The sequence below is a fragment of the Pongo abelii genome, chromosome 1 (assembly GCF_028885655.2).
Source record: "Pongo abelii isolate AG06213 chromosome 1, NHGRI_mPonAbe1-v2.0_pri, whole genome shotgun sequence".
In the NCBI taxonomy this organism is placed as follows: domain Eukaryota; kingdom Metazoa; phylum Chordata; class Mammalia; order Primates; family Hominidae; genus Pongo; species Pongo abelii.
The window spans coordinates 117,793,391-117,808,146 of record NC_071985.2 but is presented as its reverse complement, the minus strand read 5'-3'; the positions used below and the strand labels follow the sequence as shown (position 1 = coordinate 117,808,146).

The window sequence follows — 14,756 nt, the reverse complement described above, 5'->3', positions numbered from 1 at the left end:
TCCCTTCCTTTAGTAATTTAAGTCTAAGTCAGTGGCAAGGTAAGTTTGAATAACTTTAGTACTAAATATAATTATTTTTACTTTTAACAGAATAAGGCCTTGAAAAAAAAAGGTACAGCAGAAAGCAAGCAACTGAATGTTTATGAGATAAAGGTATTTGGCATCTTTATTTTTGTTTTTTAAATACTAATAGATGAGAATTTAGACATTTTATTCCACTTGTTTATACAGTATAAATTGAAAAGTTGAAAGGTTGTTATCTTTTTAAATAGAGGAGATCAATTCTTTTGTTGTAATAGAGTACACATCTGTGATTTAGCATGCATATATATTCTTAAGCTTGGATTCAAGCAGCTTAAGAATATATGTGCATGCATGAGCTCTTTGTGTGTAGTCATATTCCCTATTTCCATATTAAAAAGTGAAATTGAATAAGTGGAATGGATTCTTGGAATCTACATTTTAAAAAGCTCTATGTGTGATTATCCTGCTGCAGAAGGGGATTGAGAACCATTTACTTGTATAAAACAAATTAAAGCCTTACAGTGTAAGCTTCTGATATTAGAGCCATATTTTGTAATCTTATTCCTATGTCTTTGAACAATGACTGACAGTAAGTATTCAATAAATAGTTTTTGAATTATGAATGGAAAACAGCAGTTCTCGTTGTATTAATTATGTGCTTTTTGGGAGGAAACATAAAAATCTTATACCTTCCTTTAATAGTATTTGAAATTAAAAATATGTAAATGTGATTAAAAATTAAGTCAAGTAAGGATTTTCATAAACGGTTGATATTCTATATAAAAGTAGCAGATTCATATATCTTATAATTCAGCTCTTCTACTCCTAGGTAGAGTAAGGAGAAAGGTACGAAAATATTCATAGCAACATTCTTTGTATTAGCCCCAAACAGAAGACAACAAAAATGTCAATCAATAGTATAAAAATCAGTCAATAAAAAATAACACCAAAATAACGCAGATGTTAGAATTAGCAGATAAAGTCTTTTATGCAGCTATTACAAACATCTTCAAAGACAGAAAGGAAAATATGGTCATAATGAAAGATCGGATGGGGAATGTCAGTGAAGAAATGGAAACTGAAAATAATCAAATGGAAGTTCTAGAACTGAAAAGTAAAATGTCTTTAAAAACCAAAACCAAAACCAAAACCAAATGGTCCTAATAGTAGATTGAAGACAAATGAATCAAGTGTCAGTAAACTGGAAGCTGGGTAAGTAGAAATTATCTAGTCAGAAGTACACAGAAGAGTTTTTAAAAGAAAGGAATAGTGCCTCAGTGGCCTGTAGAACAATAACAAGTGTTTTTAAGTGTGTAATTGGAGTCCCCAAGTAAGAAGAGAGAGAGAATAGGGCAAATAAAATTTTTGTTTTTGAGACAGAGTCTCACTCTGGCACCCAGGCTGGAGTGTGCAGTGCAGCGATCATAGCTCACCGCAACCTCAACCTCCTGGACTCAGGTGATCCTCCTACCTCAGCCTCCTGAGTAGCTGAGACTACAGGAGTATGCCATCACATCTGGCTAATTTTTGTATTTTTGGTAGAGATAGGGTTTTGCCACGTTTCCCAGGCTGATCTTGAACTCATAGGCTCAAGTGATCCACCTGCCTCAGCCTCCCAAATTGCTAGGATTACAGGTGTGAGTGACCGTGCCTGACCTGGGCAAATAAAATTAATTGAGAAATTTCTCAAAAATTTATCACACTTAAAACAAACTCACAGATCCATGGCCCTCAGCAAATCCAAAGCAAGATAGGCACAAAACCATATGTAGGCAGTCATATCTTAGTCAAAGTGCTAAAACCAAAGATAAAAAAAAACTTTTAAAAGCAGACAGAAAAAAATGTCACATTGCACAACAGTGACACAGATGATGGCTGACCTTGTATCAGGACAGTGAAGGTCAGATGACAAAGGAATGACATTTATAAAATGCTAACAAAAATAAACCATCAACCCAGAATTCTGTATGCAGCAAAAATCTTTATTAAATGAAGACAACATGACTTCAAAAGCTGTACCCTGAGCAATACTTAAGGAATTTCTTCAAGCTGAAGGAAAATGGCATTAGATGGAAACTTTGATCAATGAAAAGCACTGGAAATGGTAAATATTGAGATGAATTAAAAAGGCGATATATTTTTCTTTTAATTTTAAAAGGGTATATATGGCTGCTTAAAGGAAAACAAATTGCTATTATAGAGTTTATAATCTCTATAATACAGGGGAGTAAATATAACTATTTTGTTGTAACATTTTTACATTACATATGAAATAGTACAATATTAACACTTAAATAGAGTTTGGTAAGTTAGTGATACATACTATCCTCCTTAGAGCAACCCCTACAAAATAATGCAACAAAGTATAGCTGTCTTAGTTTAGGTTTCTAAAACAAAGTACCACAGACTGGGTGGCATATAAACAATGAACATTTATTTCTTTTTTTTTTCTTTTTTTTATTATTATTATTATTATTATTATACTTTAGGCTCTATGGTACATGTGCGCAATGTGCAGGTAAGTTACATATGTATACATGTGCCATGCTGGTGCGCTGCACCCACCAACTCGTCATCTAGCATTAGGTATATCTCCCAATGCTATCCCTCCCCCCTCCCCCAACCCCATGACAGTCCCTGAAGTGTGATGTTCCCCTTCCTGTGACCATGTGTTCTCATTGTTCAATTCCCACCTATGAGTGAGAATATGCGGTGTTTGGTTTTTTGTTCTTGCGATAGTTTACTGAGAATGATGATTTCCAGTTTCATCCATGTCCCTACAAAGGACATGAACTCATCATTTTTTATGGCTGCATAGTATTCCATGGTGTATATGTGCCACATTTTCTTAATCCAGTCTATCATTGTTGGACATTTGGGTTGGTTCCAAGTCTTTGCTATTGTGAATAATGCTGCAATAAACATACGTGTGCATGTGTCTTTATAGCAGCATGATTTATAGTCCTTTGGGTATATACCCAGTAATGGGATGGCTGGGTCAAATGGAATTTCTAGTTCTAGATCCCTGAGGAATCGCCACACTGACTTCCACAAGGGTTGAACTAGTTTACAGTCCCACCAACAGTGTAAAAGTGTTCCTATTTCTCCACATCCACTCCAGCACCTGTTGTTTCCTGACTTTTTAATGATTGCCATTCTAACTGGTGTGAGATGGTATCTCATTGTGGTTTTGATTTGCAGTTCTCTGATGGCCAGTGATGGTGAGCATTTTTTCATGTGTTTTTTGGCTCATAAATGTCTTCTTTTGAGAAGTGTCTGTTCATGTCCTTCGCCCACTTTTTGATGGGGTTGTTTGTTTTTTTCTTGTAAATTTGTTGGAGTTCATTGTAGATTCTGGATATTAGCCCTTTGTCAGATGAGTAGGTTGCAAAAATTTTCTCCCATTTTGTAGGTTGCCTGTTCACTCTGATGGTAGTTTCCTTTGCTGTGCAGAAGCTCTTTAGTTTAATTAGATCCCATTTGTCAATTTTGGCTTTTGTTGCCATTGCTTTTGGTGTTTTAGACATGAAGTCCTTGCCCATGCCTATGTCCTGAATGGTAATGCCTAGGTTTTCTTCTAGGGTTTTTATGGTTTTAGGTCTAACATTTAAGTCTTTAATCCATCTTGAATTGATTTTTGTATAAGGTGTAAGGAAAGGATCCAGTTTCAGCTTTCTACATATGGCTAGCCAGTTTTCCCAGCACCATTTATTAAATAGGGAATCCTTTCCCCATTTCTTGTTTTTGTCAGGTTTGTCAAAGATCAGATAGTTGTAGATATGTGGCATTATTTCTGACGGCTCTGTTCTGTTCCATTGATCTATATCTCTGTTTTGGTACCAGTACCATGCTGTTTTGGTTACTGTAGCCTTGTAGTATAGTTTGAAGTCAGGTAGTGTGATGCCTCCAGCTTTGTTCTTTTGGCTTAGGATTGACTTGGCGATGTGGGCTCTTTTTTGGTTCCATATGAACTTTAAAGTAGTTTTTTCCAATTCTGTGAAGTCATTGGTAACTTGATGGGGATGGCATTGAATCTGTAAATTACCTTGGGAGGATGGCCATTTTCATGATATTGATTCTTCCTACCCATGAGCATGGAATGTTCTTCCATTTGTTTGTATCCTCTTTTATTTCCTTGAGCAGTGATTTGTAGTTCTCCTTGAAGAGGTCCTTCACATCCCTTGTAAGTTGGATTCCTAGGTATTTTATTGTCTTTGAAGCAATTGTGAATGGGAGTTCACTCATGATTTGGCTCTCTGTTTGTCTGTTATTGATGTATAAGAATGCTTGTGATTTTTGTACATTGATTTTGTATCCTGAGACTTTGCTGAAGTTGCTTATCAGCTCAAGGAGATTTTGGGCTGAGACAATGGGGTTTTCTAGATATACTATCATGTCATCTGCAAACAGGGACAATTTGACTTCCTCTTTTCCTACTTGAATACCCTTGATTTCCTTCTCCTGCCTAATTGCCCTGGCCAGAACTTCCAACACTATGTTGAATAGAAGTGGTGAGAGAGGGCATCCCTGTCTTGTGCCAGTTTTCAAAGGGAATGCTTCCAGTTTTTGCCCATTCAGTATGATATTGGCTGTGGGTTTGTCATAGATAGCTCTTATTATTTTGAGATACGTCCCATCAATACCTAATTTATTGAGAGTTTTTAGCATGAAGGGTTGTTGAATTTTGTCAAAGGCCTTTTCTGCATCTATTGAGATAATCATGTGGTTTTTGTCTTTGGTTCTGTTTATATGCTGGATTACATTTATTGATTTGCGTATATTGAACCAGCCTTGCATCCCAGGGATGAAGCCAACTTGATCATGGTGGATAAGCTTTTTGATGTGCTGCTGGATTCTGTTTGCCAGTATTTTATTGAGGATTTTTGCATCAATGTTCATCAAGGATATTGGTCTAAAATTGTCTTTTTTTGTTGTGTCTCTGCCAGGCTTTGGTATCAGGATGATGCTAGCCTCATAAAATGAGTTAGGGAGGATTCCCTCTTTTTCTATTGATTGGAATAGTTTCAGAAGGAATGGTACCAGCTCCTCCTTGTACCTCTGGTAGAATTCGGCTGTGAACCCATCTGGTCCTGGACTTTTTTTGGTTGGTAAGCTATTGATTATTGCCACAATTTCAGCTCCTGTTATTGGTCTATTCAGAGATTCAACTTCTTCCTGGTTTAGTCTTGGGAGGGTGTATGTGTTGAGGAATTTATCCATTTCTTCTAGATTTTCTAGTTTATTTGCGTAGAGGTGTTTGTAGTATTCTCTGATGGTAGTTTGTATTTCTGTGGGATCGGTGGTGATATCCCCTTTATCATTTTTTATTGCATCTATTTGATTCTTCTCTCTTTTTTTCTTTATTAATCTTGCTAGCGGTCTATCAATTTTGTTGATCCTTTCAAAAAACCAGCTCCTGGATTCATTTATTTTTTGAAGGGTTTTTTGTGTCTCTATTTCCTTCAGTTCTGCTCTGATTTTAGTTATTTCTTGCCTTCTGCTAGCTTTTGAATGTGTTTGCTCTTGCTTTTCTAGTTCTTTTAATTGTGATGTTAGGGTGTCAATTTTGGATCTTTCCTGCTTTCTCTTGTGGGCATTTAGTGCTATAAATTTCCCTCTACACACTGCTTTGAATGCATCCCAGAGATTCTGGTATGTTGTGTCTTTGTTCTCATTGGTTTCAAAGAACATCTTTATTTCTGCCTTCATTTCGTTATGTACCCAGTAGTCATTCAGGAGCAGGTTGTTCAGTTTCCATGTAGATGAGCGGTTTTGAGTGAGATTCTTAATCCTGAGTTCTAGCTTGATTGCACTGTGATCTGAGAGATAGTTTGTTATAATTTCTGTTCTTTTACATTTATTGAGGAGAGCTTTACTTCCAAGTATGTGGTCAATTTTGGAATAGGTGTGGTGTGGTGCTGAAAAAAATGTATATTCTGTTGATTTGGGGTGGAGAGTTCTGTAGATGTCTATTAGGTCTGCTTGGTGCAGAGCTGAGTTCAATTCCTGGGTATCCTTGTTGACTTTCTGTCTTGTTGATCTGTCTAATGTTGACAGTGGGGTGTTAAAGTCTCCCATTATTAATGTGTGGGAGTCTAAGTCTCTTTGTAGGTCACTCAGGACTTGCTTTATGAATCTGGGTGCTCCTCTATTGGGTGCATATATATTTAGGAGAGTTAGCTCTTCTTGTTGAATTAATCCCTTTACCATTACGTAATGGCCTTCTTTGTCTCTTTTGATCTTTGTTGGTTTAAAGTCTGTTTTATCAGAGACTAGGATTGCAACCCCTGCCTTTTTTTGTTTTTCATTTGCTTGGTAGATCTTCCTCCATCCTTTTATTTTGAGCCTATGTGTGTCTCTGCACGTGAGATGGGTTTCCTGAATACAGCACACTGATGGGTCTTGAGTCTTTATCCAATTTGCCAGTCTGTGTCTTTTAATTGGAGCATTTAGTCCATTTACACTTAAAGTTAATATTGTTATGAGTGAATCTGATCCTGTCATTATGATGTTAGCTGGTTATTTTGCTCGTTAGTTGATGCAGTCTCTTCCTAGTCTTGATGGTCTTTACATTTCGGTATGATTTTGCAGTGGCTGGTACCGGTTGTGCCTTTCCATGTTTAGTGCTTCCTTCAGGAGCTCTTTTAGGGCAGGCCTGGTGGTGACAAAATCTCTCAGCATTTGCTTGTCTGTAAAGTATTTTATTTCTCCTTCACTTATGAAGCTTAGTTTGGCTGGATATGAAATTCTGGGTTGAAAATTCTTTTCTTTAAGAATGTTGAATATTGGCCCCCACTCTCTTCTGGCTTGTAGGGTTTCTGCCGAGAGATCAGCTGTTAGTCTGATGGGCTTCCCTTTGATGGTAACCCGACCTTTCTCTCTGGCTGCCCTTAACATTTTTTCCTTCATTTCAACTTTGGTGAATCTGACAATTATGTGTCTTGGAGTTGCTCTTCTCGAGGAGTATCTTTGTGACGTTCTCTGTATTTCCTGAATCTGAATGTTGGCCTGCCTTGCTAGATTGGGGAAGTTCTCCTGGATAATATCCTGCAGAGTGTTTTCCAACTTGTTTCCATTCTCCCCGTCACTTTCAGGTACACCAATCAGACGTAGATTTGGTCTTTTCACATGGTCCCACATTTCTTGGAGGCTTTGCTCGTTTCTTTTTATTCTTTTTTCTCTAAACTTCCCTTCTCGCTTCATTTCATTCATTTCATCTTCCAGGGCTGATACCCTTTCTTCCATTTGATCGCATTGGCTCCTGAGGCTTCTGCATTCTTCATGTAGTTCTTGAGCCTTGGTTTTCAGCTCCATCAGGTCCTTTAAGCACTTCTCTGTATTGGTTATTCTAGTTATACATTCTTCTAAATTTTTTTCAAAGTTTTCAACTTCTTTGCCTTTGGTTTGAATATCCTCCCGTAGCTCGGAGTAATTTGATCGTCTGAAGCCTTCTTCTCTCAGCTCGTCGAAGTCATTCTCCATCCAGCTTTGTTCCGTTGCTGGTGAGGAACTGCGTTCCTTTGGAGGAGGAGAGGTACTCTGCTTTTTAGAGTTTCCAGTTTTTCTGCTCTGTTTTTTCCCCATCTTTGTGGTTTTATCTACTTTTGGTCTTTGATGATGGTGATGTACAGATGGGTTTTTGATGTGGGTGTCCTTTCTGTTAGTTTTCCTTCTAACAGACAGGACCCTCAGCTGCAGGTCTGTTGGAGTACCTGGCCGGCCGTGTGAGGTGTCAGTCTGCCCCTGCTGGGGGGTGCCTCCCAGTTAGGCTGCTCGGGGGTCAGGGGTCAGGGACCCACTTGAGGAGGCAGTCAGCCCGTTCTCAGATCTCCAGCTGCGTGCTGGGAGAACCACTGCTCTCCTCAAAGCTGTCAGACAGGGCCATTTAAGTCTGCAGAGGTTACTGCTGTCTTTTTGTTTGTCTGTGCCCTGCCCCCAGAGGTGGAGCCTACAGAGGCAGGCAGGCCTCCTTGAGCTGTGGTGGGCTCCACCCAGTTCAAGCTTCCAGGCTGCTTTGTTTACCTAAGCGAGCCTGGGCAATGGCGGGCGCCCCTCCCCCAGCCTCGCTGCCGACTTGCTGTTTGATCTCAGACTGCTGTGCTAGCAATCAGCGAGACTCCGTGGGCGTAGGACCCTCTGAGCCAGGGGTGGGCTATATTCTCCTGGGGCACCGTTTCCTAAGCCCGTCGGAAAAGCACAGTATTCGGGTGGGAGTGGCCCGATTTTCCAGGTGCCGTTTGTCACCCCTGGAAAGGGAACTCCCTGACCCCTTGCGCTTCTCGAGAGAGGCAATGCCTCGCCCCTGCTTCGGCTGGCGCACGGTGCACTCACCCACTGACCTGCGCCCACTCTCTGGCACTCCCTAGTGAGATGAACACGGTACCTCAGATGGAAATGCAGAAATCACCCGTCTTCTGCGTCGCTCGCGCTGGGAGCTGTAGACCGGAGCTATTCCTATTCGGCCATCTTGGCTCCTCCCCCCCCATTTATTTGTTATAGTACTGGAGACCGGGAATTAAAAAATCAAGGCACAGGCAGATTCAGTGTCTGGTGGGACCCTGATTCCTGTTTGATCAGGGTCAAACAGCCAACTTCTCATTGTGTCCTCAAATGGCAGAAGGGACAAGAGAGCTCTCTGGGATGCTTTTTACAATGTGACACTAATCCCATTAATGAACGCTCCACCTTTATGACCTAATCACTTCCCACAACGCCGTACCTTCTAATACTATCACACTGGAGGTAGGATTTCAACATATGAATTTTGGGGGAATACAAATATCTAGTCCATAACAATAGCAAAAAAGTCAGTAGAGGAATTGAAATGAAGTGGAATATGAAAAAACTGTGATAAACTCCAAAGGAAGGGCAGAGAAACAAAAAAACAGATATGAATAGAAGACAAATAACATAATGATCTGAACTCAAGCATATCAATAATTACATTAAATGTCAATGGATAAATGTTTTAATAAAAAGGCAGAAATGGTCATGCTATATTAAAAAAATCAAGGGCAAACCATATGCTACTACAAGAGACACATTGTATTTAGTATAAAGACACAAAGAGGTTTAAAGGAAAAAGATGAAAGAAAGAAATACTATCACACCAATAGTAAGCATAAGAAGTGGAGTGACAATTTTAATAAGAAATGACAATTTTGATAACAAATATAAGACAAGTAGTATTAAAGATCAGTAGGGGCATTTTATAATAAAGGTGTCAATTCATTAAAAAGATATAACAATTAGCTATACTAATAATAGAGCTTCAAAATAAATGAAGCGAAAACTTGATAAAATGAGCAATAGAAAATGCTATACTTATAATATCCCCCTTGCAACAACTGATAGAACAACTATTAAAACATCTGTAAGGATGTGGAAAATCTGAACATCACTATTAACTACCTTGATTTAATTGATATTTATAGAACACTATATCTGCAACTATAAATTCTGTTGAAATTCACATAGAATGTTTACCAAAATAGACTACATGCTGAGCCATAAACAAGTCTCCATACATTTCAGAAGACTGAAGTCTTACAGAATATGTTCTCTCACTCCAGTAGAATTGAATCAGGAGCAGGTAAGTATAAGATATCTGGAAAAGCCTGGCTATCTGGGAATTAAACATCAGACTAGTAAATAATTCATGGGCCAAAGAAGAAATCACAAGGAAAATGATAAATTATTTTAAATGGAATGATGATAGACATAAAACATAAAAATTTGTAGGGTACAAATAAAGCAGCTCTTAGAGGGAAATTTAGAGTTTTAAATGTTTATTTTAGAAAAGAAGAAGTGACCTAGGTTTTTATCTAGAAACTGAAAAAGTGAGCAAATTAAATTCACAGAAAGTAGACAAAAGGAAATAATTAGAATAAGACATATCAAATAAATAGGAGAAACAATTAAATGAAGTCAAAAGTTGATTATTTGAAAATATCAATAAAGCTGATAAGCCCTAGCAGAACTGACCACAAAAAAAGGGAGAGAAAGTAAAATTCACTGCAGGCAAGAATGAAAGAGTACATCATTAGTGTAGATAATACAAGCATTAAAAAGATAAGGAAGGAGGGACTGTGATGGATTACTTCATGCCAGTAAATTTGAAATGTAGATAAAATGGGCAAATTTCTTATATATCTTTTAGGGAAGTTGAATTTGTCATTAAAATATCTCCTAGAGAAAAATCCAGATCTGGATGATTTCACTGGTAAATTCTGTCAAACACTTTAGGAAGACATAATACCAGTCTTCCACAAAAAATAGAAGAGTGAAAACAATTTTCAAGTAGGTTTTTGATACCAAATCCTACCAAAGACATTATAATAAAAGAAAATTACAGACCAATATCCCTATGAATATGAGTATAAATATAAAATTCTTAATAAAGTATTAGTAAATCTAATCTAGATTTTAATACATGATAAAAACCATATTACATCAAACAATTTATCAGGAATGGGATTTATCAGAAATGTAAGGTTGGTTTAAAATTTGAGGCTATCAGTGTAATTTACTGTATCAACTAATAAAGGAGAAAAATAATATAATTATCTCAATAGTTGCAGAAAGGCATTTGACAGAATGGAACACTCATTCATGATTAAAAAAAAAACTTTCAGCAAACTAGGAATAGTTGAGGACTTCTCCAATCTGATAAAAAACATCTACAAAATACCTACAGTTAGCATCCTATTTACTGATGAAAGGCAGTGTCGCAAGCAATGTCTGCTCTTACCACACCTATTCAACATTGTACTGGAGGTTCTGGCAACAAAAATAAATATATACAAATGAGAAAGGAATACATAAAACTGTCTTTTCATAAATGACATAACTATCTACATGGAAATTTCTGAGGTTTCTACAAAGTCACTACAAGATTAGTAAATGAATTTCACAAAGTCACTGGATACAAGGTCAATGGCCAAAAATCAATTTTATTTATATGTGCTAACAGCTAGTAATTGAAAAATTAATTTTAAAACATGATACCATTTACAGTAGCATAAAAATCCATTAAATAGGGATAAATTTTACAAAATGTGTGCAAGACCCATACAGAGAACAGTACTGAACATTACTGAGACCAGTGAAAGAAGACCTAAGTAAATACATATGTACCATATTCACTGATTGGATGTTTTAATGCTTTTAAAATGTCAGATTTCACCAAATTCATCTAGAGATTCAGTCACCATCATAATTCCAGCAGTATTTTTTAGTAGACTTTTACATACTGCTTGTAAAATGCATGTGAACATCAAAATACCCAACAATTTTGAGAAAGTAGAACAAAATTGGAAGATTTAGAATGCCTGATTTCAAGATTTGCTGTAAAGCTATAGTAATTAAGACAATGAGGTATTATTTTTAAGATAGACAAAGAGATCAGTGGAATCTAATAGATAGTTTAGAAATAGACTAAATGTACAGACTGTTAATTTTCAACAAAGATGCCAAAAAATTCAATGGAGAGAAATGAAAGTTTTTCAACAAATGATTTGGAATAACCAGATATTCATATGGGAAAGAAAAAAAACAAACCTTGACCCTTACATCAGATCATATACAAACATTAATTTTAAATGGGTTATAGGCATACAATCTTGAAATCTGAAGCCTTTAGAAGAAAACGTAGGAGGGTACTTTCATGGCCTGAAGGTCAGCAAAGATTTCTTAGGGCAAAGAAAGCAATATTCTTAACATGTCTAACAAGTTAGACTACATCAAAACTTGAAAGATCTGTTTATCAAAAGGCATTATTAAGCAAATGAATAGGCAAGGTACAAAGAAAAAGAAAACACTGACTAAACATTTATTTGACAGATGACATATATCCAGAATATATAAATAACTCTTGAAACTCAATAATAAAAAAATAAATATCTCAACTAAAAATAGGCAAAAGACTGTAAAATAAACTGGTTAAAATATTGGCAAAGTGGGGAAACTGGGTTCCAAGATGGCTGAATAGGAACAGCTCCAGTCTACAGCTCCCAGCATGAGCGACGCAGAAGACGGGTGATTACTGCATTTCCAACTGAAGTACAGGGTTCATCTCACTGGGGCTTCTTGGACAGTGGGTGCAGCCCACAGAGTGTGAGCTGAAGCAGGGTGGGGCATCGCCTCACCCAGGAAGCACAAGGGGTTGGGGAATTCCCTTTCCTAACCAAGAGAAGCTGTGACTGATGGTACCTGGAAAATCGGGACACTCCCACCCTAATACTGCACTTTTCCAACGGTCTTAGCAAACGGCACACCAGGAGATTATATCCCACGCCTGGCTGGGAGGGTCTCACGCCCAAGGAGCCTCCCTCACTGCTAGTGCAGCAGTCTGAGATCAAACTGCAAGAAGGCAGCGAAACTGGGGCAGGGGCGTCTGCCATTGTTGAGGCTTGAGTAGGTAAACAAAGAAAAGCTTGATCTGGGTGGAACCCACTGCAGCTCAAGGAGGCCTGCCTGCCTCTGTAGACTCCACCTCTGGGGGCAGGGCACAGCTGAACAAAAGGCAGCAGAAACTTCAGCAGATTTAATTCTCCCTGTCTGACAGCTTTGAAGAGAGTAGTGGTCCTCTCAGCATGGAGTTTGAGATCTGAGAACGGACAGACTGCCTCCTCAAGTGGGTCACTGACTCCCAACTAGCCTAACTGGGAGGCACCTCCCAGTAGGGGCAGACTGACACCTCACATGGCCGGGTACCCCTCTGAGACGAAGCTTCCAGAGGAACGATCAGGCAGCAACATTTGCTGTTCAGCAATATTCGCTGTTCTGCAGCCTCTGCTGGTGATACCCAGGCAAACAGGGTCTGGAATGGGCCTCCTTCAAACTCCAACAGACCTGCAGCTGAGAGTCCTGACTGTTAGAAGGAAAGCTAACAAACAGAAAGGACATCCACACCAAAACCCCATCTGGACGTCACCTTCCTCAAAGACCAAAGGTAGATAAAATCACAAAGATGGGGAGAAACCAGAGCAGAAAAGCTGAAAATTCTAAAAATCAGAGCACCTCTTCTCCTCCAAAGGAATGCAGCTCCTTGCCAGCAATGGAACAAAGCTGGATGGAGAATGACTTTGATGAGCTGAGAGAAGAAGGCTTCAGATGATCAGTAATAACAAACTTTTCTGAGCTAAAGGAGGATGTTTGAACCCATTGCAAAGAAGCTAAAAACCTTGAGAAAAGATTAGACAGATGGCTAACTAGAATAAACAGCATAGAGAAGACCTTAAATGACCAGATGGAGCTGAAAACCATGGCATGAGAACTACGTGATGCATGCACAAGCTTCAGTAGCTGATTCGATCAAGTGGAAGAAAGGGTATCAGTGATTGAAGATCAAATGAATGAAATGAAGCGAGAAGAGAAGTTTAGAGAAAAAAGAGTAAAAAGAAATGAATAAAGCCTCCAAGAAATATGGGACTATGTGAAAAGACAAAATCTACATCTGATTGGTGTACCTGAAAGTGACGGGGAGAATGGAACCAAGTTGGAAAACACTCTGCAGGATATTAGCCAGGAGAACTTCCCCAACCTAGCAAGGCAGGCCAACATTCTAATTCAGGAAATACAGAAAACACCACAAAGATACTCCTCGAGAAGAGCAACTCCAAGACACATAATTGTCAGATTCACCAAACTTGAAATGAAGGAAAAAATGTTAAGGGCAGCCAGAGAGAAAGGTCGGGTTACCTACAAAGGGAAGCCCATCAGACTAACAGCTGATCTCTCAGCAGAAACTCTACAGGCCAGAAGAAAGTGGGGGCCAATATTCAACATTCTTAAAGAAAAGAATTTTCAACCCAGAATTTCATATCCAGCCAAACTAAGCTTCATAAGTGAAGCAGAAATAAAATACTTTACAGACAAGCAAATGCTGAGAGATTTTGTCACCACCAGGCCTGCCTTACAAGAGCTCCTGAAGGAAGCACTAAACATGGAAAAGAACAATCGGTACCAGCCACTGCAAAAACATGCCAAATTATAAAGACCATCGATGCTAGGAAGAAACTGCATCAACTAATGAGCAAAATAACCAGCTAACATCATAATGACAAGATCAAATTCACACATAACAATATTAACCTTAAATGTAAATGGGCTAAATGCTCCAATTAAAAGACACAGACTGGCAAATTGGATAAAGAGTCAAGACTCATCAGCGTGCTGTATTCAGGAGACCCATCTCATGTGCAGAGACACACATAGGCTCAAAATAAAGGGATGGAGGAAGATCTACCAAGCAAATGGAAAACAAAAAAAAGCAGGGGTTGCAATCCCAGTCTCTGATAAAACAGACTTTAAACCAACAAAGATCAAAAGAGACAAAGAAGACCATAACATAATGGTAAAGGGATCAATTCAACAAGAAGAGCTAACTCTTCTAAATATATATGCACCCAATAGAGGAGCACCCAGATTCATAAAGCAAGTCCTTAGAGACCTACAAAGGTACTTTGACTCCCACACAATAATAATGGGAGACTTTAACACCCCACTGTCAACATTAGACAGATCAATGAGACAGAAAGTTAACAAGGATATCCAGGAATTGAACTCAGCTCTGCACCAAGCCGACCTAATAGACATCTACAGAACTCTCCACCCCAAATCAACAGAATATACATTATTTTTAGCACCACACCACACCTATTCCAAAATTGACCACATAGTTGGAAGTAAAGCACTCCTCAGCAAATGTAAAAGAACAGAAATTATAACAA

The 14,756-nt window shown here is 38.4% G+C and overlaps 1 protein-coding gene across 5 annotated transcripts in view; it reads left to right on the top strand.

Annotated features, from left to right (window-relative positions):
* Nucleotides 1–14,756, top strand: part of SYCP1 (synaptonemal complex protein 1) — a 146,761-nt gene that overhangs the window by 71,677 nt on the left and 60,328 nt on the right. For all 5 annotated transcript variants that reach the window (XR_008512809.1, XM_054529179.1, XM_002810393.3 and 2 more), the window contains one exon: nucleotides 91–153. Coding sequence is in view for 4 of the 5 variants with exons in the window: in XM_054529179.1 (XP_054385154.1) it covers nucleotides 91–153 (63 nt within the window). In the remaining variant the exon portion in view is untranslated. The remainder of the gene's footprint in view (nucleotides 1–90; nucleotides 154–14,756) is intronic.